Source organism: Heteronotia binoei, chromosome 18 (genome assembly GCF_032191835.1).
Source record: "Heteronotia binoei isolate CCM8104 ecotype False Entrance Well chromosome 18, APGP_CSIRO_Hbin_v1, whole genome shotgun sequence".
In the NCBI taxonomy this organism is placed as follows: Eukaryota; Metazoa; Chordata; class Lepidosauria; order Squamata; family Gekkonidae; genus Heteronotia; species Heteronotia binoei.
Window position 1 is genome coordinate 40250979 of NC_083240.1, and position 24532 is coordinate 40275510.

General features: G+C 44.7%; 1 protein-coding gene across 1 annotated transcript in view; it reads left to right on the plus strand.

Annotated features, from left to right (window-relative positions):
• The window catches only part of GDPD1 (glycerophosphodiester phosphodiesterase domain containing 1), a 48297-nt gene that overhangs the window by 11107 nt on the left and 12658 nt on the right, over nt 1-24532 (plus strand). Inside the window, exons 2-7 of the mRNA XM_060258827.1 lie at nt 1508-1550; nt 12924-13059; nt 17422-17467; nt 18604-18722; nt 21581-21670; nt 23532-23665. Of these exons, the coding sequence (XP_060114810.1) occupies nt 1508-1550; nt 12924-13059; nt 17422-17467; nt 18604-18722; nt 21581-21670; nt 23532-23665 (568 nt within the window). The remainder of the gene's footprint in view (nt 1-1507; nt 1551-12923; nt 13060-17421; nt 17468-18603; nt 18723-21580; nt 21671-23531; nt 23666-24532) is intronic.

Here is a 24532-nt window from a genome sequence, read left to right on the forward strand (position 1 = left end):
AGCGCTGTTATAGGATCAGCTGCGGAAAGTTAGTCACAATACATTTGCTGCCTAGGATAACTTCTGAATCTGCAGAATTACATGCATTCAACAGAAGCATTGTATGTCCAAGACATGAAAGTAAATAATACTGTGACTTTCCTTTGGCTGCCACCTAGAGTGCATATCAAGTGGCTATAAGCTGGTATTGATCCACCTTGCAGAACGGCTTTGCACAGGGCTTATTTTGCTCATTTGGGGGGGGGGGGGGGGGCGGGTTGAGCATTTTACTGCAGCGACTGGTAACTGGCAGAGATTTGTGACACCCGTGACTCTGACTTGGCACAGAATGTGCAGGGAGCTATAAGGATAATTAAGAAAAGAAAACCTTTTTGTTGAAAGTTGCAGAGGGTAGCCATATCAGTCTTCAGTAGATCAGCTAGATTTGAGTCCAGTAGCACCTTATAGACCAGGGGTGGCCAAACAGTGGCTCAGGAGCCACATGTGGCTCTAACACATATTGTGTGGCTCTCGAAGCCCCCACAACCCCATTGGTCGGCTTGAAGAAGGCATTTCTCTCTTTAAATCACTTCTCCAAGCCAGCCAGCAGCTTGGAGAATGCATATAAGTTGCTTTCTTTCTACTTCTTCTCCTTCCCCCATCTTCCTTCCTCCCTTCCTTCCTTGTGGCTCTCGAATATTGACGTTCACGTCTTGCAGCTCTCAGACATCTGATGTTTATTCTGTGTGGCTCTTACATTAAGTAACTTTGGCCATCCCTGTTATAGACCAACAAGAGTTTCAAAGTACTAGCTTTCGATGCCTTTGTTGGACATGCGTAGAAAAGGAGATCTGAGTCCTTTTATCCTAGTCAGAAGGTGGGAGGGGTGTTGTAAAGGATGCGAAAAATTAGTATCTGTAATGAGATAAGAATCCTGTGTCCCAATTCAGCCCATTGTTCTGAACTTGTGAATTAACTCAAGTTAGCAATCTTGTGTTGTGATTTCCCCTGAAATTCATTTGTTCGAGGATAGCCCCTTTTAGGTCAGTAATGGAATGACTTGGAAGATTAAAATGTTCTTTTTATTGCAGCTGGCTAGTTGTTCAATATAGTATAGAGCAGTATAGTAATGGAGCTAGGTGGTATTGCAGGTAGAATTTACATATCTGGCAAGTTGTGATTGTGATGTGTGACTTTTATAAGAGTGTGTTGAAGAAGCTTTCTGAGAAATTTGTACTAAGATAAAGGCAGGTGTGCTATTTGAAGAGGTTTTTTTAACCTTAGTCCTGCAACACAAGGTGTGGCTAAGCATTCTTCTCACAATAGGGAAAGAAGAGCATAGAATTCATGAAACTTCCTGTAAATATACCCCGAGAATCACTGATGGGTACCTTTTGCAATTCTCATCTCCAGAATTCAGCCACGCCCCCCCCCCTTGAAGCTCTTTAAATAATAACTTTGTTCATCATCTGCTTAAAGTCGTCAGTAGTTAACATCACTTTAAATTGTCTTTTGCATATTTCCACAGGTGCTGGAGAGAATCTGGAAAATACCATGGGAGCTTTTCGCCAGTGAGTATAAAATATAGAGATTGACCTTGACCAAACTGTATTTAGCTTGTAGTCTACGGACTTGTTTATGTGAACAGTTATCTTGGATGAAGAGTTATTACTTCAGCCTGGTTTTCCTTTGTCCGTTGTGGGGATTAACTGGAGACTGTTAGGAGCACTAATCAAAGTCCCAGTTAACTAGAGGCTGTGGTCTTGCTTTTAGCTTGCCTCAAGAGAAATATTAAGGACAAACAATTGGATCATTAGCTCTTTTTTCCATCTATGTAGAGATGGGTGAAGTTCTGAACCACTGCAAATATTCATTATCCTGAATGAGATTGGAAGTAACGAGCAAGGGTGTGAATCTGAAGCTCTTGCATAAACAGTAGCAGTAGATTGTGTTGTCAGTCACAACAGGAGGGCATCTAGCTTGGGGTTTATGGTTCTCATCCAGAGGGGAGGGCCTTCTCCTCTCAGCTGCAAATATTTACCTGCCTTTCATGCACATAGCCAAAAAAGTTTAGGTGGGGGGGGCCCAGGGAATAACATTTTAGGTGGAGGGGCCCTGGGGCCCAAAATGACATCATACACTTTAAAAATAAATTTAAAAGGAGAGTGGCCGTGGCAGCAAGGGCGGCGAGAGCAACGAGGAGAGTGGGGGGGTGGCAAAAATGGGGTAGCCAGAGCAGCAGGGAGAGCAGGAGAGGCGAAAACAGGGCAGTAAGAGTGGGGGGGTGGCAAAAACAGACGGCCAGGGCTGCGGGGAGAGCGGGGGAGGCAAAAACAGGGCAGTAAGAGTGGGGGGTGGCAAAAACGGACGGCCAGGGCTGCGGGGAGAGCGGGGGAGGCAAAAACAGGGCGGCGAGAGCAGCAGAGAGAGTGGGGGAGGCAAAAACAGGGCAGGGAGAACAGGGGAAGTAAAAACGGGTGGCGGGGAGAGTGGGAGAGACAAAAGGTGGTGGGGGAGGCAAAAACAGGGGAAGCAAGAAGTGGCAGGGAAAGGAGGGGCCATACAAATGGAAGGGGGGGGTTGGGTGGAGCGGCCAGGCCTCCTCCCCCCCCCCCCCCCCCGTAGGTACGGGCCTGCTGCCTTTGTGGAAGCAAGTAGGCTCCCTAGATAGGATAGTGTGGAAAGTGGAGTCAAAGCTTAGGACGCTTAGCAGCTTTTTCTTCCGTGTTTTTTGCGCAGTTCTGGAGCTCTGAGCTTTCCTGAGCAGTTTCTGATTCTCCCTGTAGCTGGAAGAATTGTAAGGCATACACCCAGGCTGCCGGGGTATAAACACCTTCCATTGTGCTTGCACCATCTCTTTCTGCTGGAGCAATCCCTCAGCTGCTGAGAATTCCAGCCCCCTCACCTGGCCAGCTGCAGACTACAATGGGAAGAAAAGCAGTCACTCATTTGAGTCTATGGGAGTGCCTGCTCCAGCATTAAGTCACCTTGAGAAGTGGGGGTGGAATATTGGAGGGAAACACAGCAGAGCAGTGAAATCTCAAGTCTGGCTCAGGAAAAGAACAGACAGAGTGAAGAGCTGCTCTGCTTGGCAGTGTGGCAGAGTGGTTTGGCTCTACTTCTGACAGTACCCAGTTGCTAGGCCTGTCTCTGGCAATGAGCAGACTTGGTGCCATTGAGTCTGACTCTCAGCAGGCTGGTGCAGGGGGAATCCTGTGTGTGTGTGAGGATCCAACTAGTGGCTAATTAGCGAAAGCCTGTTGATGCTTGAAACCATTAAAGAAAATTGAAATTACCATTGGAATTAATTAAACTATTATTGAAATTAATAGTTTAAAATAAACCTGGTTCCTCCGAAATCATTGGAGGCCGTGTGGGTCCTCTCAGTTGATCTCAGCCATCTCGTGCTGCCCATTTCCTTATGCTGCAGCTTCAGTTTACATGCAAGAAGGCAAACAGCATCTCACAAAGCCAAGAGAAGTGGGAAATAACTCAGCTGAAATGTTCAGGAGAGCAGTGCCGTTTAGACTACTGTGTGGCGTAGTGGTTAGAGGTTCTGTAGTAGGGCCTGGGGGACCCTGGGAGCTTTGAATCCTTTCTCCTGTGGAACCTTGGTGGGTGACCTTGGGCCAGTCTCACACTCTAAGCCTAATCTACTTCACAGAGTTGTGACGGAGGGAGGGGAGAAAGATGGAAGCTGCCTTGGGCCTTCACTTGGGAAGAAAAGCAGGCATAAATGAAGTAAATAAAGAATGAAGAAGATGATCACAAAGGCCCCAGCAGTTAGATGAGCCAAGGGGCTCACTGCTCTTGCAAATGACGTGTCTGTACAATGGAGGGGCGTAGGTCTAGAAGATGCAGCAAAGGATCTATGCGCACTAACTTGGCCATCTCTCTGGAGGTCAAGACAAGAGGACTTGCCGCATACACTGCTTTCCATCCCTTCTACTCTTGTGGCTTAAATTTATCTCTTTCCCGCAGCTGTCCATTTAAGGATGAGGGAAAGCTTTCCTTTTTCTTCTTCACTTGCTTTAAAGTTTTTAAGCTGCCTGGTGTAGAGATCTGCTTGGGGTTAAGGACCCAGGCAGTGCAAGAACACTCTGCGATCCAATGCCGGGTATGAGGGGATTAGCGCCTTTTCCAGTTTAAGGCTGTTCTGTCAGCCCAGCCCAGAGGAGAGTCCTCTTCCTCGAGCTAGATGACCTTTCAAGCAAGGACAGAAATGTATGGATAAGCCCCAGGAATTCTTCTTTCATTCGACTGAAGCTTGTTACCTGTTTTGAAGAGCAGTGGCCCGTGCTTGCGATAGAGGAAACTTGGTACGCAAGTTGTGACTTGTCCGTGATCACGTGGGTTTGAGAGGAGAACCCAAGAGAGCGTGTTAAGTTTTCCTCAAATCCAAACATAACGCTGCCTTTCTTCTTAAACCACTTGCTTTATTTTGCAGATTTTTATCCTGCTTTTCATTACAGCAGGACGCCAGTTGCATAAGTTTTTGTAAAGTTGAGTATTTACTTCTGGCAACAGGAACAGCCTGGTGTTAATTCCTGGTATCAGGCTGAGAATGCCATATCAACTGTCTTTCTATAAATAACTACACTGAATAGTTTGCGGGGGGATGGTGTGTGTGTGCATGGGTTCATTTAAAGACGTAACATTTCTAGAAAGTTAGAATTTTAAGCTATTTGCTGATTTAACAAACTAAAATGCTTCATTTATAGCTTAGCATATAAAATAGGCTGCAATGTATATCTGAGGAAATGCCATGTCATGCTTTTCATGCCAGTTTGGTGTAGTGGTTAAGTGTGCGGACTCTTATCTGGGAGAACCGGGTTTGATTCCCCACTTCTCCACTTGCACCTGCTGGAATGGCCTTGGGTCAGCCATAGCTCTCGCAGAGGTTGTCCTTGAAAGGGCAGATGCTGTGAGAGTCCTCTCAGCCCCACCCATCTCACAGAGTGTTTGTTGTGGGGGAGGAAGATAAAGGAGATTGTGAGCCGCTCTGAGACTCTGAGATTCGGAGTGGAGGACGGGATATAAATCCAATATCTTCTTCCTCTTCTTCTTCCTCTACTCCTCCTTTTTCCCCTCCTCCTCCTTCTTCCTCTCCTCCTCCTCCTCCTCCTCCTCCTCCTCCTCCTCCTCCTCCTCCTCCTCCTCCTCCTCCTCCTTCTCCTTCTCCTTCTTCTTCTTCTTCTTCTTCTTCTTCTTCTTCTTCTTCTTCTTCTTCTTCTTCTTCTTCTTCTTCTTCTTCTTCTTCTTCTTCTTCTTCTTCTTCTTCTTCTTCTTCTTCTTCTTGTTCCTCCTTGCCTGTAGAAGTGTCAGTTTCTGAAACAAATTCAGGGGCAGTGGTTATGTTTTTGATTCCATTTCTCACATTCCATGCTTTTGCCCATGGATCTTGTTTGTACAATGTTTTGGAATTTTTGGAGTATAGAGACTTTTTTAGGACTCCCATTCCCACCAGATTTGGTAAGGGTATGGAGAAGGACTAGCAAGAACCCCATAAATTAAGAGAGAGTGAGAGAAACCTGTTCCAAAGTTAAAACCATCTGTTAAAATTAAAACCATGTTGGCAGTTATTGTTAATCATATAACATTCTACTGTGCAGCATACAGAATTTAGTATGTCTCAAAGTTGCCCTTTTTGGGCAAAATTATAGAGAGGGCTGTGGCGTTGCAGTTGCAGGATTTTCTGGATGACGCTTCCACCTTAGATCCGTGCCAGTCCGGCTTCCGCCCGGGCCATGGGATGGAGACAGTTCTGGTCGCCCTCATGGATGACCTCCGGCGACATCTTGATCGAGGCGGCTCGGCAGTATTGCTGTTGTTAGACCTGTCGGCTGCGTTCGACATGGTCGACCATTGACTGCTGACCCGCCACCTCGCCGATGCAGGAATTCAGGGGCTAGCCTTACAGTGGCTCTCCTCCTTCCTTGAAGATCAGGGACAAAGGGTGGCGATTGGAGGAGAGCTGTCCCAGAGACACCCACTTAATTGTGGGGTGCCTCAGGGGGCAGTTCTCTCCCCGATGTTATTTAACATCTACATGCGCCCCCTTGCCCAGATTGCCCGGAGGTATGGGCTGGGTTGCCACCAGTATGCTGATGACACCCAGTTTTATCTATTGATGGATGGCCGGACTGACGATGTCCCTATAAATCTGGACCAGGCGTTGCAGGCCGTGGCGGGTTGGCTCAGGCTGAGTGGGCTGAAGCTGAATCCAGCGAAGACTGAGGTCCTTTGCGTAGGTCGCGGCGGGCCAGGAGGGGAGATCTCCCTACCAACCTTTGACGGTGCGTCACTGATACCAGTGCGCAGGGTCAAGAGTTTGGGAGTGCTACTGGAGCCTTCCTTGACAATGGAGGCCCAGATAGCTGCCACTGCTAAATCCGCCTTCTTCCATCTTAGTTGCAGTTGGCCCCCTTCCTGGAACGTAGAGACCTGGCAACTGTGATCCATGCAACGGTTACTTTGAGGCTAGACTACTGTAATGCCCTCTACATGGGGCTGCCCTTATACCGAACGCGGAAACTGCAGCTAGTGCAGAATGCGGCGGCCAGGCTGTTAGTGGGACTACCTCGTTGGGAACATGTGCAGCCTAGGCTGCGGGACCTGCACTGGCTGCCGATTGTGTACCGAGTTCGCTATAAGGTGCTGGTTATTACCTTTAAAGCCCTATATGGCCAAGGACCTGCCTACCTTAGGGACCGCCTCTCCCCATATGTTCCTCAGAGAGCACTGAGATCTAGTTCTCAAAATCTTTTAAAAGTCCCTGGACCAAGGGAGGTTAGATTGAAGACAACGAGGGAGCAAGCCTTCTCAACAATGGCTCCCCAATGGTGGAATCAACTACCAGAAGAGGTGCGAGCCCTGCGAGACCTAAATCAGTTTCGCAGGGCTTGCAGAACTGTCCTCTTTCAGCTCGCATTAAGATGAAACCCGGGAAACGACACCTAGCCATCCTATATATAGTTTGAACTGTAGCACCGAAATCTATAATTTATAATGGTTTAATTATCTTTCTAATTTTAACTTAATTTATGAATGTAATTTTATCTATTTTAATTGTTTAATTGTTTTGTTGTAATGATGGTATGCACCATGATTACAGTAAAATACAATGTCGTGTCAGCCGCCTTGAGCCTGCCTTTGGCGGGGGAGGGCGGGATATAAAAATAAATTTATTATTATTATTATTAGTACACAACACAAATACTCAATTAAACTGCACTAGTATTTCTTAAAGAATGCATCCTGATTGCTCTGTCCAAAGACCTATAAGGTGTTTGTCCAGAACAACAAGGGGGCAAGCATAAAATCACACATTAAATATCTTTTCCATCCATAGGAGCTAATGTAGTTGTCAACCAGGTCTGTAATGAACATCTGACATATCTGATAGACCAACTCCTATCATACAGTACAGGGGTAGCCAACGGTAGCTCTCCAGATGTTTTTTGCCTGCAACTCCCATCAGTCCAGCCATTGGCCATGCTGGCTGGGGCTGCTGGGAGTTGTAGGCAAAAAACATCTGGAGAGCTACCGTTGGCCACCCCTGCAGTAAGGCATGAACTTTGACTTAGTCAAAACAATACTATGAGGGTCAGACTATTCTGGCATTTCTTCAAGTATATTATCTGTGCTGATAGATCAAGAAGCTCTTAGACAAACACTACGTCACAGGTTCCTAATCTAATGTTTAGGCTTTGAAGCCAGTACCATTGATACTGAAAATATAAACTATATTCTAGGATGCGAGTCACTTGCATAGAGACAGTGCAGCTGTGCTCTAGAGGATCATGGGAGAGAACCAAAGTTTCCAACAGTGAACAAATGTGAACAAAATGGATGCATGAGTTCTTAAGTCTCCTCACTAAAATTCTGCCACATACAGTTTATCCCTGAATAAATGGAGCTTTGTAGAACATGGGTAGATGACCTGCACCTTAGTGACACCTGGCTGGATCAGTAGGGCCATTGGCTCTAAGGCAGTCCCTGCTTTATCTTGGTACACAAATGTGCAGAGTCTCAGGGTGGCATATGCTCTGTAGCAAGGGCGGAAGGCTCCTATCTGGCTGTCATCTGCTTCCTTCTCCCTCTCTCTTGCTTCCTTCTGCATCACAGCTTGCTTTGCCAGGCTTGCTTAATCACACAGGAGCTACAGATCAAAATCTCTATTTTCCTCACTGGCTGAGGCTCCTCCCTTGGGGAGGAAGGAAAGTTTGCTTTGCCAGGCTCTCTCAATTGCACAGCAGAGCTACTGAGCCAAGCCTCTCTTCCTTCTGTTGGCTGAGGCTCCCCCCCCCTCCTCACCCCTTGGGGAAGGAAGGAGAGAGCCAGAGCTTCCTTTGCCTAGTTCCTTGGATCCCTTAGGAGAAATACAAAGAAAGCACCTTTAAGACCAACGAATGCTAATGTTTTAAGCATGTTTTAAGGTTTTTTAAAATCTTTAATTGTGTGTGTCTGTGTCCTTTATAAAGTTTATATCTCTGCTACCTAATCTTAAATAGGTACACACATAGCCCAATCCAACATGGCCTGGCCCAACAAGGTCTCATTTATGTCAGATCTGACCCTCATAACAAATGAGTTCGACACCCCTGAGTGCTTGGTAGAGTGGAGCTCCAAAATGCTTCCCCCCCCCCCCCAATATGGAATGCTTGATTACAATACCTGACACTTTCAATTCACAGCAGCTCTCGACATCGTTCTTTTAATTTGTGCCATGTTATGTCAACTGAGTGTGTGCATCCTGCAGATTATTGCAGTCAGCAGTTGGTTAGGGGGAGGGATGGTGGCTCAGTGGTAGAGCATCTGCTTGGTAAGCAGAAGGTCCCAGGTTCAATCCCCAGCATCTCCAACTAAAAAGGGTCCAGGCAAGTAGGTGTGAAAAACCTCAGCTTGTGACCCTGGAGAGCCGCTGCCAGTCTGAGTAGACAAGACTGACTTTGATGGACCAAGGGTCTGATTTAGTATAAGGCAGCTGCATATGTTCATATGGTTATATACCCATGTAGTAAGATTTTGTCCAGGGATCCGTTCTTCATTCTATCACAGAGTGGCTCTGAAGACCTGGGCAACTGTGTCCCTGCCCCCACCCACTCAAAGCTACCCAAAAAGAAGTAGGTTGCCTGCAAAATCTATAAAACAGAATTAAGCACAATAGACCATAATCTGCTTCTCAGAAATTCCCTTGCTAGCTAACAGCTGTGTGTGAATGTTGTCGCTTGCTCTTTGCATCCTACACACGCCACGCTAATTCCACTTCGGATCACTGAGACTGAGCGTTCTGCAGTCGAGTGGGTTGCAGATCGCAATATTAACACCGGGATTTCAGAAGCAATGCGGCGCTGCAGTGCTTTTTCTCCCCCTGTAGCCCATCAAATTACGTACTTACAGCAAAAGTGCAAATTATAAAAGATTTCACCCCAGGATATGAGAACAAGAAAATGCACATGAAATTTTTTTGTAAGGGAGCTGCAACTATAAGGGATTGATTTTAAAAAAACAGAAACCTTTGTCCTGAACAGCATTAACGCAGATGGTGCACTTTCTTTGAAAAGTATTAAGCAGTGGCAACTGTTTTCTAACCTTGAAAGGTTATTGAAAAGCACCACAGAGCTTCTGATCTTCATGGCAGTTAAACATGACGTGTTTAACACAACCACGTCTTCTTCCTCCTTTTCTTTTTAACTTTACTAGAGCTGATCTCTGAGAAGAGAACTGTATCTGTGGTTTAGAAGCTCTGGAAGATTGCAGAGCAAGTTGAGCTTATTTTAAACGAAAAACATTCACGCTTAATTTCGGCGCAGGTGACTCCCATTGTGTTTTGGCAGGGCTGTGCTGTTAACGCAAGGAGACATGGTGAAATGTTGATTGTCTCTTATGACACAATAGCATTTATTGTAATGCAGCCCAAGGCCACTGCAATCAATCACAAGGAAGATAAAACATAAATAATAAATGACATCATTAAAATAACCAAACCCCAAAAAGTTAAAAATCTTTAACCCTCCAGATCCAGCTTTTGCTTGTATTTTCTCAGCTGCCAAGGCAAACTTTGATACCCTGTATGAAACAAGCGAGCCAGTGTCTGAGTGAAAGGAAATCACCTTCTCTGCTTCTGAGGAGAAGGTTTCAGCCCCTAAAAAAGAGAGAGAGCCAGTTTGATGTGGTGGTTAAGTGTGCGGACTCTTATCTGGGAGAACCGGGTTTGATTCCCTACTCTTCCACTTGCACCTGCTAGCATGGCCTTGGGTCAGCCATAGCTCTGGCAGAGGTTGTTCCTTGAAAGGGCAGCTGCTGGGAGAGCCCTCTCAGCCCCACCCACCTCACAGGGTGTCTGTTGTGGGGGGGGGAAGGGAAAGGAGATTGTGAGCCGCTCTGAGACTCTTCAGAGTGGAGGGCGGGATATAAATCCAATATCTTCATCTGCCTCACAGGGTGTCTGTTGTGGGGGGGGGAAGGGAAAGGAGATTGTGAGCCCCTCTGAGACTCTTCAGAGTGGAGGGCGGGATACAAATCCAATATCTTCATCTACCTCACAGGGGGTCTGTTATGGGGGAGGAAGGTAAAGGAGATTGTGAGCCGCTCTGAGACTCTTCAGAGTGGAGGGCGGGATACAAATCCAATATCTTCATCTACCTCACAGGGGGTCTGTTGTGGGGGAGGAAGGGAAAGGAGATTGTGAGCCGCTCTGAGACTCTTCAGAGTGGAGGGCGGGATACAAATCCAATATCTTCATCTACCTCACAGGGGGTCTGTTATGGGAGAGGAAGGTAAAGGAGATTGTGAGCCACTCTGAGACTCTTCGGAGTGGAGGGCGGATATAAATCCAATATCATCTTCTTCTTCTTCAAGAACATTGCAAGAAATTGGGTTCTAGGCTCTGTGTAAAGAAGGCACAATGGAACATAGTATAATTTCAGGTCTGGTCTACGCATGCGGCAGAACGTGGTGGCAGATTGCAACAGTACCATTTCAGAATGCAAGTGGGGAGCGTTAGGCTACTCAAGAATCCCTCCGACTCCATTCAAATGCCACTGCTTGGTATTGGTGGCCAGCCCATAAAACAAGCATTGCATTCAGTGCCGTGTCTGTGATACAAAAACAAAACTCAAGTCTGTGCTTAGTTAGGGAGAAGCTGAATTATTTTACCCAGAGTTGTACTTCTCTTGAGCAGCATATCTTTTGTGTTGCTCTGTTCATTGTTGGGGCAAGAAAGCTCTCTGGTGACTTCACTAAGACTCGTGAACAATTAGAACTGAGACCTTCATGTGCCAGTCTGATGTCTTGTAGAAACAATGAAAGACTCAAATCCAACCGAAAGGAGAGGAGCCTCCGGCGCAGAACTTTCTTGCCTGTTTGCCGCTCTCTGAAGCCAAAGCAGAACGTCACACTGTGTTCACACTCCATTCAAAATGAATGTCAGTGTGGGGTTGTAGCAGCACTTTAAAACCCCCGATATTAAAATAATTAGCCGCCTCCTATTAAAAGAGCTGGCTGTCCGTTGACCTGCTTACACCGACACACCAAAGCAAACCTGATTGCAAATGGAAAACAAAAGTCCTTAATTGGCTCAAATCCCTTGTTTCACAGTCCTTGAAGAGCCATTAGGTAATGGCCTGTGTGTAGCTGTTGTTTATCTTTTTCTTCTCACTGTTATTGGTGAAATGAAGCTCATGTCTGCTGGATAAGTGGCCTCTGTATGTCAAAGCTCGTAATTGACTGGACTGTTTGGTTATCCCGGGATAGCATCTGCAAACAGGAAAGATGTTCTGTCTGATTCCTTGTGGATGGCAGTAAAGCTCAGGACCTGTGATAGATGCACAAGACGTTCTTTGTCTCTTCTTAGCCATCTTACTCCCAAGATATGTTCCCACCCCACCGCAACTGCCATTTGCATGAAAATGCTGGTGCTCCATCCCTAGGGCCCCCAGTCCAGATAACAGCTGTTTCCCTCCTTTCACAAACGAACATCGCTCAGAAGTCTCATTTTGAAGCATTGCGGGTCGTCAGTCAAAATAGACCAATCTGTTTCCCCCTTCCGGCTTCAGTTTACTTTATTACATTCCACAACCAGACGCACAGCACAGTACAAACAGCAGCAATCACCCCCCAAAAAGACACTTTTTTAAGTATATAAAATATAAAAATAAAAGATTAAACTTTGATGCAAATACCAAGATATTGCAGATAAAATAGTACTAATCCAACCTCTTCTGACTTAATGCATCTAATGGGAAAAGTTGTGCAATTCCAATAAAATATAAACTTGAATACACTAATTAAAATTACAATCTGTTACCTCAGCATCAAGTTGGGAAATCCAGATAGTGCACATTTTAATCACTTGAGAACAGAATTTAGCAGTTTTCTGGGTGGTCTCAATATTTCTATCAGAGAGAAGCATATTAGCCGTCAATCAAAAGTGACTGAGCAATGTTCAAGTAACAGAAGAATCAAAGCAGTACAAATCTCATTATAGAAGGAGCAATGGAGAAAAACATGTGCCAGCGTCTCTCTCACCTCCATTACAAGGACAGAATCTCTCGTCCCAAGGGAGTTTATGATATCTGACATCAGTAACTGAAGATGGTAAAACAGAAAATCCAGGGAGAGTAAAAATAATTCTTTGTTGAATATTAGCTAAATTATACCAATAGGAGGCTGGGGTGATTTCCCCCCTTCCTCTTTAGTCCTAAGGGTTGTTTGAATTAGCCTGTAACTGTCTTGCTAGCACAAGGACCGGTTTCATTGGTGCTGCAAATAGATACATCAGCAAAGTACGTTTTCATGTAGTTTATGGTGTAAACTGTTTGGGAACTCAGTTCAGCTGAAGCGTTACAGTTTGCCCTCACTCCCGCCTTTGGACTACAATGTGATTTCTTTCTCTTTCAATGAAAGTACAAAAGATCCTCAGGGTTATTCTCTTTTTTCAGTGCAGTTAACGTAGGGACTGATATGTTGGAACTTGACTGCCACTTGACGAAGGATGAACAAGTCGTGGTGTCTCATGATGAGAACCTGAAACGATCGACAGGGCTAGATGTCAACATATCCGATCTCAAGTACTCGGTAAGTTAATGCGAAACTCTCTCCTCATTCCACCTTCAGTCCCTAAAGGCTTCAAGAACAACTGTCAGTTTTATGTAAGCTGCAAAATTTAAATTGAATTGAATTTTAAAGTCTTCAAAATTGTCAAAGTATTTATCTGAGATAATTTCAGTATAGAAGGGCATTAATATTAGCGTGCCTGTATGTTCAACCATCAGCTGAGATGTCAGGAAGATTTAATGGGATTTCATACTCAGGTCAACTGTAATTGCAGCAGCAATAAAATTGACTCTGTGGATCTTATTCTGCTTGATTGCCTCAAATTTTCAGCTCTAAGACAGGAACTGATCTCCCCCTTATTTAATCAGGACTTCCTCTCCAGAAGTGAAATCATTCTCGTTACTTAGAGACGAAGACAAACAAACTACCCAGTGTGTGGCAAAATTTCTAGCAGCTGTTGTCAAATCATAAGACAACTTCTGCAGTAGCAACCTTTAAGTTCTTCTATGTTTTCTTGTGGAAGGAGGTTTATTGCTTTACAAGCGTTTGCTGTTCATGTCTCTGGTTGCAAGACCAGTAAAGACAGTAAATAAATAAGTCTTCCAAAGGGCAGGTCATGATTCCCTCCTTGTAAAATCTCTCGCCTGGTGAAATTTGAACTCTGGTGAAGCCGGTACTGGACTGAAAATCTGCAAGAGCCCTTAGATTTTGGCTGATTTTACACTGGGCAAAAGATCCAGTAATGCTGCGATTTCAAAAGTGATCATCTACATTACAATACGCCTTGACTTCTGTCTTGCTCCGGTGTTTTGACTGTCATTTACATTTAAATTCCTGAATTGACTCTGACACCGTTTTCAGCACGGAGTTGCCCCTGACTTTCCAAGACTACTTTTGAGTGTTTTCCAGGTAGCGCATTCCACAGGACCATAAAGATGATATATTTCCTGGGAAACGGCAATAAACTCGTTTCTCAAGAAAGAACAAAGGAACTCTTAAACTTGCCCTCCACCAGTAAAGCAAGCAAGTGTGATGAGGAAGTCTAGGAGCAAAATTTTGAGTGTAGATGAAAAAATATACTCTGGATTTCTAGAAGGCGATTTCAGTGCTCAGAAAATCAGACCCAAATGTGAATGTAGAATCAGTCTTTGTGTGATCTGGCAACACTGAATTTAGCCAAAGTAACAGTAAGAAGTGTGCTTGCCCATGAAAGCTCATACCTTGAATAAAACTTTGTTGGTCTTCAGGGTGTCGCTGGACTTTATTCTAGGGTTGTGGCACGTTAAAAGATTTAACGAAAGTATTTTGGGATGAGCTTTCATGAGCCATGGCCCGCTTCATAATATCCCTTCAGGATGGAAGTGATGGATTATGTACATTGCAGAAACACAGATCATTTGCTACTAAGTATTGCAGTGTTCCCTCTAAACTGAGTTAGCATGAGCTAGCTCACAGATTTTTAACCTCCAGCTCACACATTTTTGTCTTAGCTCAGGAAGGATGACCCCAGAGCACACTAATTTATGCAGTAGCTCACAACTGTAATGCCAGGAACTCACAAAGTAGAATTTTTTCTCAAAAGACTCTGCAGCTTAGAAGATGATGATGATACTGGATGTATATCCTGCCCTTCACTCCGACTCTTGGTGTCCCAGAGCAGCTCACAATCTCCTTTGTCTTCCTCCCCCACAACAGACACCCTGTGAGGTGGGTGAGGCTGAGAGGACTCTCACAGTAGCTGCCCTTTCAAGGACAACCTCTGCCAGAGCTATGGCTGACCCAAGGCCGTTCCAGTGTGTGCAAGTGGAGGAGTGGGGAATCTAACCCAGTTCTCCCAGATAAGAGTCCACACACTTAACCACTACACCAAACTGACTCTCTTAGAGGGAACATTGCTACTGAGTACCATCAAATACCTTCCTGATTTCTAGAATATGTAGACTTCGTTGCTGTTGTGCCCTTGAACACTGCCCAAGATATGTGAGCTGGAGCTTTTATTGGAAAGCTAAGATGCTCAGTGAAACAGCCACGGGGGGCTGAATGCTGCATATTCTATTGAACAGGTAAGTAGATGATTTTTAAAAGATTGCTACAGAGCTGGAAAAGCAGAGAAGGCAACCAAGAGGATTACAGGGTTAGAGCAAGTGCCTGGGATTTTTCAGTTTAGAAAAAAAGATGGCTGGGGGGACATGATAGAAGTTTATAAAATCATGCACAGGGTAGAGAGAGTGGGCAGAGATAAGCTTCTCTCTCTCCACCAAAATACTAGAACCTGGGGGCATCCAGTGGAGTTGTTGGGCAGAGAATTCAGGATAGACAAAGAAATGCTTCTTAACCAATGAGTGATTAAAATGTGGAATTCTCTGCCAGAGAAAGCACAGATAGCTTTAAAGGGGGATTAGATGGATTCATGGAGGAGAAGACGGTTGGAACCTACTAGCTATGGTGACCAAAGGGAACCTCCACATTTGGAAGCAGTAAGCCTCTGAATACCAGTGCCAAGGGCAACATCAAGGCCTCAGGCTCTATGCCCTGTTGTTGGCCTTCCAGAGTAACTGATTGGCCACTGTGAGAGACTGGATGCTGGACCTGGCAGTCCACTGGCCTGATCCAGCAGGGCTTTTCTTATGTTGTCTTTGCAAAAATCAACATTACAGTCTTCTGGCTCTTGATTGTGTTCTGTAAGCTTTGTCCATGTATGAGGGCCAGACCCCAAGAGACTGTTACTGGACTCAGAGGCAAGGAAACAGAAGGCATTGTTGGCTGTCTGGCAACTGCCTGGTACCTTCTGCAAGAAAGGTGTGATTCTCAACAAAAAGGGATTGCTGTCTATGATGGTGCTGCTTTCAGGATCAGCCTAATCTGTTACGTGGCATTGATGCATAGAACAGATGTACCTTGATGGCTCTGTGGTGAAATTAATTTTATTTCAAGGCTTGGGCTCTGCATAAACCCCACATGGTTCTTAAAAGTTTTACTTTGTAAGCAGAAGGAAGGGCAGGAGTGGAGAAGTCAATTACTGCCAAGTATCACTAAACCTGCCAATGGTTTTAACAAATACTAAGCTATCTTTGCAAATGGTCATCCTGGCTGGAGACAGTGAGGTGGTCAATGTACAACTCAGCTGGAATCTGACGCTCAGATGGTGACAGAGACTTTGAAATGCATGTAGCTAGGTAGGATCTTCCTGGTGACCCCAGGAGGAAGAGATTTGACCCACACAGGGGGTGGGCAAAGAGAAGAGATAAAATCCCTTGACATGGAGGCATTTTGACTTAATTCTTCTGGAGGAAGGAGTTTTCACACTTGGGCTCTATATTGATAACTGCGCATTGTCATGGGTAGTGGGCAAAGGGCTGGCCACTTGAATAAAGGCTTTAAAGTAATCGGAAGTTTTTAGAATGCTGTAACTTTTAAGCCTAAAGAGCCTTCCTTAGAATAAGACCAGCTAGGGCATGTTTAGAGTGGCAAGATCTCTGTGCATGTTTGCACCCGTTCTTTGTATTCCTTGCTCTATCCATTGCTGTGCAGAGTGTGTATGGACTTTTCCCTTTTAATAAATTGTGCACTATTTTAAATGCTGGCAGTTCTCCATATTGCATAGACCACCATGCTATTCAAACTAGGTGCTCGGGAAAGAGAAGCAGTTGGTTACTAGTCTGGTTATTCCCTGGGAGCGTACAAGTGTGGTAACCAATGTTCCCTCTAAGCTGCAGTCTTCTGAGCAAAAATTCCACTTTGTGAGCTACTGGCATTAAAGTTGTGAGCAACTGCATACATTATTGTGCTCTGGGGTCATCCTTCCTGAGCTAAGACAAAAATGTGTGAGCTAAAAATCTGTGAGCCAGCTCACACTAACTCAGCTTAGAGGGAACATTGGTGGTAAACCATCTCCATTGTGAACACATATAGTGGGAGACATAGGCAGTAGGCAGAGCTTTTACCTGGCAACGTGGATGGGAAGCTGGGGGTGCTGACCCTCTTGGTGAGTGGTACTCAAATCAACCAGCTGGGTTGGGGTACTTGAAAGAGAAGCATGAGAAAATCCCCTCAGAGAGCAGGGCAAGCTGGGACAGAGACATGTTGCTGGGTGGAAACTTGGGACAACCACTGGTGCCTAGATGCCAAACACCATGGAGGGCCATGGATTAGTGGGGCTGTTCTGCAACAGGTTTTATTTTGGCTGTTCCATTTTCAGGTAACGTGTGTCAGAAATCTTCCAATGTTGCCCTCCAAAATGACTCATGCTCGTATGACTAAAAGCGACTGTCCTTTCCCAAAGTACATGACTGAAACAATACTGATTTTGGATGAGAGCTGTTCAGGTTGCAGAGCTCAGCAAAGTTGTATTTCTACTAACAATCTTTTCCTCTCTTTTGGAAGGAACTCCCACCGTACCTCTGCAGATTGGATGTAACTTTCCAGAAAGGTAATCCTGTGAGCAATACCTACTTAGCAAAAACAATTTTCCCAGTATTAGTACATTCTTGACATTTTCATAATGATAACTGAACTGTTACCCTAATAGTGTATTACTTTCTAATATATACTTTGATGTTATTGGTGTAGCTGAGAAACCAAAAAATAAATGTGTGGAAACTAGCCCCGTTCAATTCAGTCGGTCTGTAAATTAGCATAGTAAATTATCATGTGTCCCACTCTTTGTCCTGGAAGCTCAGGTTGAAGGGCATGTAGTAGCCACCACAAGTAGTTCTTATAGCATCATCATCAGGCTGCAGTGATGTGTCCGGAAGTCACCCATTGCGCTTCCTGACTTGAAGATCCAAGCATAGGTCTCTCTGTTAGATGTCAGTTACTTTACAGCCTTTAGGACTGCAGCTGTAATGGGGCTTGCGTTTTCTTCATCTATATTTTTGTCAGCCAGATATCCATTGTTCCAGTTTAATTGCTGCTGCCTTCCAAAGACTGCTGACTGTAATTGACGAAAGCAAAAGGGGACTATGTGTTGGTGCTTGTCAAGGATCCAAAGGGCATGTGTGTTGATGGGAGTTCTACACCTGAAAGGCAAGGGATAGGATGATGCAAGGTGAATAAATAACTGAGTTTACAACCTTGTGGCCTTCACACAGCTTGGGCAATGTGAGTTTATGTCCTTGGTTTACTCTAGTCTTACTCTCTGACCTTGGGACCATTGCGGCGTCTCAGCCTCAGTTCCCTCATTTTTCATTTGAGAATAGCAGCATTTCGCTTGCGGAGTAGGCCTGTTTTTGCTTAATAAATCCAATATCTTCTATCTTCTTAGTTTAAGGATCAGGATGGTAGTAGGTAATATTTGTGTCAAAAGAGCCATGTCGCATGGAAGCACCTGAAAAGTTTAAATATTCGAAGTCTAAACGTGACTTGGAAAATTTGGCATGTGTACCTGACTGGCTACGCTTGATGGGGAAGCCGGGATTGCCATGGCTCCCTGCTATGTGTACGCTTGGAATCTAACCCACCTTGGCTGTTGTGTAATGTATGAAATGGGCCTGATTCTCTTAACTGCAAACGAGTATGGTCTACAAGTGCCCCTTACAACAACCAAATTCTGCTTGCTCCTGTCAGAGTGCTACTGTGAAGGCGAAGACAAGCGCATTCCCCTGCTGAAGGAGATATTTGAGGCCTTTCCTCATACCCCAGTCAACATAGACATCAAAGTGAACAACGATGTGCTGATCAAAAAGGCGAGTTGCTCACTACCTTTCTCTTGCTGCAACCTTGCGCTCTAGTAATGTCAGATTGGGCAGACAGTAGCTCTTTTATTTTGAATGGCAGCAGCTTGATCCCTTGGCCACAATCCAATAGGAGGAGCCCTTCTGCAGAGTTGGCTACAGAACTTTCGTTGGCACAGTGATGGTCATGATTGTGTCACTACTGAAAACAGCTGCTAAAAATGAGATGCGGCACTGAGATTGCGTACGAAAGATATAGGATTCAGTATTTGCCTGTGGAAGATGTCACAGATGACAGTGTGTAGGGTAGGGAGTGAGGGGGCAGTTGGTCAAGGAAGGAGAATGTGGTGTGAGGAAGCAGAGAATCTGTGCTTATTATTTTTGTATCCTTCTCTGTGGGAATCCCATGGTCTCCCCTCCAACTTTCTTTTCTAGCCCAAACTTATTTATCAGTAACAGTGCCCTGCTAGCATCAGGTGCTCCCAGACTGTTCACTGGGCCTTAATTTTCATATATTTTATTTGTCTAAATCATGGCTTTTTTTGTAGCAGGAACTCCTTTGCATATTAGGCCACACCCCTCTTATGTAGCCAATCCTCCAAGAGCTTACAGGGCTCTTCGTACAGGGCCTACTGAAAGCTCCAGGAGGATTAGCTGCATCAGGGGTGTGTGGCCTAATATGCAAAGGAGTTCCTGCTACAAACCCCCCCCTAAATACATGGTTCTACCCTTTTCCATTCTATCGTAAAGACTTCTCTGTGGGGTGGGCTAGGTGGAGAAGTAGTAAAGCAGCATGCATCTGAGGGAATGAAGGGAAACCAGATTGTCCAAAAAATTCACCAAGGAAGCACCTAAAACAAATTGAACCATTTTTTTTCTGAAAAGCCCATACGGCACCTCTCTATATGATATAACATTTATTTACTTCATTTTTCTTCAGTGGAGACCCTAGAGCCACATACATTGTTCTCCTCTCCTCCATTTTATGTTCACAGCTGCCCAGTGAGGTAGGTTAGGCGGAGTGTGTGTGACTGGCCCAAAGTCAACCAGCAGGTTTCCATGGGAGAGCAGGCATTTCAACTAGGGTCTGCCTGATCCTCATCTTGACACTCTCAGTGCTATACCCCACTGACTCAGAAATAGCTGAAAAGCCCCACCTTGCCAGTTTGGTGTAGTGGTTAAGTGTGCGGACTCTTATCTGGGAGAACCGGGTTTGATTCCCCACTCCTCCGCTTGCACCTGCTGGAATGGCCTTGGGTCAGCCATAGCCCTGGCAGAGGTTGTCCTTGAAAGGGCAGCTGCTGTGAGAGCCCTCTTCAGCCCCACCCACCTCACAGGGTGTCTCTTGTGGGGGAGGAAGGGAAAGGAGATTGTGAGCCGCTCTGATACTCTTCGGAGTGGAGGGCAGGATATAAATCCAATATCTTTTTCATCTTCTTCTTCCTTTGTACAGCAACAGGAATCTAGTGTGACCTGGTAAGAGTAGCTCCGCCTACTTGGGCAGCAGGCCTCACATTGCACCATTGCCATTGTTTCCCTTTTGTTTGGTTGCAGAGCCATGGATATCTATTATTATGGCAACTGTAGTTGTGCACAGTTATAGAATGTGGTGGTGGTGGGGGGGTTTCCTAGCCACTTGCAGAGACCACTGTTCCCATCACTGGCATTAGTGGGCAGAGTCCATGGCCTTTAAATGGTTTTTGTGTTTATAGTGTAGGCATATCCTGTGACTATATATACTGTTAGCATTTCAGCATGCTGTTTATACGCTAACTGATTCATTGTTGAAAGCAGGGACCAGTAATTAATTGTTAAATAGTAACACTGATTTAAAATCTGTTCTAACACTTACAAAGCATTTCATAAACCAGTTTGGTGTAGTGGTTAAATGTGTGAACTCTCATCTGGGAGAACCAGGTTTGATTTCCCCACTCCTCCACTTGCACCTGCTGGAATGGTCTTGGGTCAGCTGTAGCTCTCGTAAGAGTTGTCCTTGATAGGGCAGCTGCTGTGAGAGCCCCCTCAGCCCAACCCACCTCACAGGGTGTCTGTTGTGGGGGAGGGAGATAAAGGAGATTATGCGCCGCTCTGAGACTCTTGAGTGGAGGGTGGAATATAAATCCAGTGTCTTCAATAAACAATTTAAAAATGCATTCTCAGTGAGACAGCTTTGAAAGATGAGCTCTAAAAGTCGTAGCTTCTGTATAGAACTGAAATTGGTATTAAAGTGGCAGTATACATTGCTCCGTGGTGAGTGCTTTCTTCTCCCAACCTCACATTTCTTTGAAGGAAATCCAGAAAACACTCTTATCTTCTAAGGAAACCATAATATTTATGTTATTTTTAGTCTTATTGATAACATTGTTTTTACTGTTTTAATTGTGAGCTGCAATGAGCAGATCAAGAGAGGTGGCCAACAAATTTTCTAAATAAATAATATCAGCACAGATAATTGCAAAAGAGTAGCATAAAGTTTGAAATTATATATATATATATATATATATATATATATATATATATATATATATATATATATATATATATATATATATATATATATATATATATAGAGAGAGAGAGAGAGAGAGAGAGAGAGAGAGAGAGAGAGAGAGAGAGAGAGAGAGAGAGAGTTAAGCTTGTCTGAATTTGCTTTACTGGGGACTAAGCATGAGACCAATACACTGTATTATTTACCTCCCTAAAAAGAAGAACGTTTGTAGTGATGATCTTGCTTTACGCCTCGTGAATGCCTTGACATCTACTCCAGAAGAATAATTTGTCACTTAATAATATAAATATAAAATCTCCTTAATGGCTGAAGCCATTGAAGAATATCTGTAAGAGACCTGTGGTTTTTATACCGATTGCAGGTGTCTGAGTTGGTGAGGCAGTACCAAAGAGAACATTTGACCGTGTGGGGGAACGTCAGTCATGAGATTGTGGACAAGTGTCACAAAGAGGTAAGTGTCTGGGGCTGCTTTGCTCCAGAAGTTTCATCCTGCTTCCCAGCTGCAGAAGGGGCTGTAGCTCAGTGGGTGAGCATGCCTTTTGCTTGCTGAAGGTACCAGGTATGTCCTCGGCATATCTAGTTTAAAAGTTGAGGTGACAGGTGCTGGGAAAGATCTTTAGCCGCCTGAGATAGCAAATAGCTCTTATCAGTCAACTGACTGGTCTGATGGCATACCGCAGGGGTGGGGAACCTTTTTTCTGCCAAGGGCCATATGAATATTTATAACATCATTCGCGGGCCATATAAAATTATCAGCTTAAAAAACAGTGCTCTGCCGAGGAAGAATGATTCAAACCTGCAAAATTAATGCAGATAACTGTTTTTCTATTTGAAGTATGTGAGGAGAGCCTAATCTGGCACACATACATACATACACACACAGCCTTCTGCCCTAGGGAAATGCATAGGTCCAGGGCTTTTTTGTAGAAAAAGCCCAGCAGGAACTCAGTAGCATATTAGACCACATCCCCTAATATTAGCATATTAGGTCACACGCTTATTAGCATATTAGGCCACACCATCTGGGATAATTAAGTGCAAATTGAACTGGTGGTAGCTGGCTCCCAACTCCCATCCCTGCCCACCCCTCCGTCCCTTCATGTGGAAACTGCAACTGCTCCCAACAGATCTTTAAAGGCACCCACATACCCCAGCAGCAGTCTTTCACAATGCCCACCACACAGGCTCCACAGAGAAAGAGAGAAAGGAAGGGAGAAAGAGGGTAGAAAGGGAAAGAAAGAAGTGGGAAGACAGGGAAATGAAATGGAGGGAAGAAAGGGTAATAAAGGTAAACAAAGGGGGAAAGAAATGGAAAAAAGAGGAAATAAAGAAATGGGGGAAGAAATGGAAAGTAAGGGAATAAAGGGGAGAAGAAAGAGAAATAAAGAAATGTGGGGAAGAAAGGAAAACAATGAAATGGGAATAAAGGGAAACAAAGAAATGGGGGGAAGAAATGTAAAGAAAGCAAAATAAAGAAATGAAGAGGAAACTTACCTGAACTGTGACAGTAACTTTTCCAGGCCCTGTAGCAATTCTGGCTGGCCAGCCAGGCCCTAGGGAGGTTGCCGCACAGTACATCTGGGCCCTGGGGAGGCTGTTGCACAGTGTGGCTGGGCCCCACAATCCTCGCTGGCCAGCCAGGTCCCAGGAAGGCTGTCACATGGCTCAGTTTAGCCCAGCAGGCCCCTGAGGGCCACATCAAGTGATCTCGAGGGCCGTATATGGCCCTCGGGACGGAGCTTCCCCACCCCTGGCATATAGCAACTCCATATAGTCTCCTACAGTAGTAAAACATGGAACAGAATATTGTCTACTGTTTACATCCCTACATCTTGCTTTGCTTGACTCTCATGTCAGTTCTTGTCCATCTGGTAAAGGTTATAGGTCAGGGGTGGCCAAACTTGCTTAACCTAAGAGCCACATAGAATAAACATCAGTTGTTTGAGAGCCACAAGGAAGGAAGGCAAATAGATGGAGGAGAGGTGGAAAAAAAGCAACCTTAACTTTAAATGCACATTGTCCAAGCCGCCAGCTAGAAGTGATTTAAAGGACAAATGCCTTCTCCAAGCTGGCCAATGAGGGGGTGGGAGCTTCGAGAGCCACACAATATGTGTGAAAGAGCCACAGGTGGCCACCCCTGTTATAGGTTAACCTGGGAAGGTATTTGAAAAGACATTCCACCATATTACAGCTATTAACCACTCAGCCCCTTTCCCTCATGCCGCTGCTGGAACTGACCTTAACCATGAATTAACCTTCCTGTTTTTCACAGTTTGATTTACCTCTGTCTGTCTGTCTGCCTCTCTCATCAGAATGGCCACATTCCTATCCTCTTTTGCTTGCGTCGTGTCCTGCTGCTTCTGGGCCTGTTCTATACTGGGCTCCTGCCTTTCTTTCCCATTCCGGAGGACTTCTTGGAGATTCCAATGCCTTCAATCATCCTCAAGTAAGTAGCTCGCTTTGCTTCTCTACCTGGAACAATGACAATGGCTTGGCAATCTGGAAACAAAAGTTTCCCAGAGGTCTGCAGAGTCTATGGCTGCAACCAATTGACTTCTTTCTCTGCTTTTGGTATCTATCAACTGCAGTGTTTGTTTTTTAGCATCTGTGTGACACTGTGGTCTATTCATGCTCCAGTTGTCCTTTATCTGTCTTCAGTTTGCTCTTTCCTAAATCTGCTTTTCTTGTAACTTTTTTGCAATAGCACAGTTTATATATGTTCCCAAGGACTCTGAATGGGAATATGCCCATTATCCAAGGACCTGCCTGCTTCAGCACTGTTTTCCTTCACTCTGCTCCTTGCAGCCACTATCCCCACCACCACTGCCACTGGAGAGCATTCTTTCTGGCTTTTTTAATAATCAAAAATGTCTAGATTAGTTTATCATTATAGCACTAAGGGCTTTTATTTCTTTTTTAAAAAAAACCCAGCAGGAACTCATTTGCATATTTGGCCACACCCTCTGACATCACCACTGTTTCACACAGGGGGGTTTGTAGAAAAAGTCCTGCATGAACTCAATTGCATATTAGGCCACACCCCCTAATGCCAAGCCAGCCAGAATTGTATTCCTGTGCCTTCATGCTAAAAAAAAAGCCCTGATAACACTGTAAGTCAGTTGGCCCGATCTACCAAATTCTCTGAAATCTCAGTTTGTTTGTTTTTTAAAAAGAAGTAAATTTTTAGCCGTTTTTCTTCTGGACATATATAGGTGCTTTATGGTAGTGAACAGCAAAATACGTTGATTTAACGGTCAGGAGAGCCCTGATCTCAGGGAACATATTCTTTCCTGGGAAATGAAACAAGATAAGA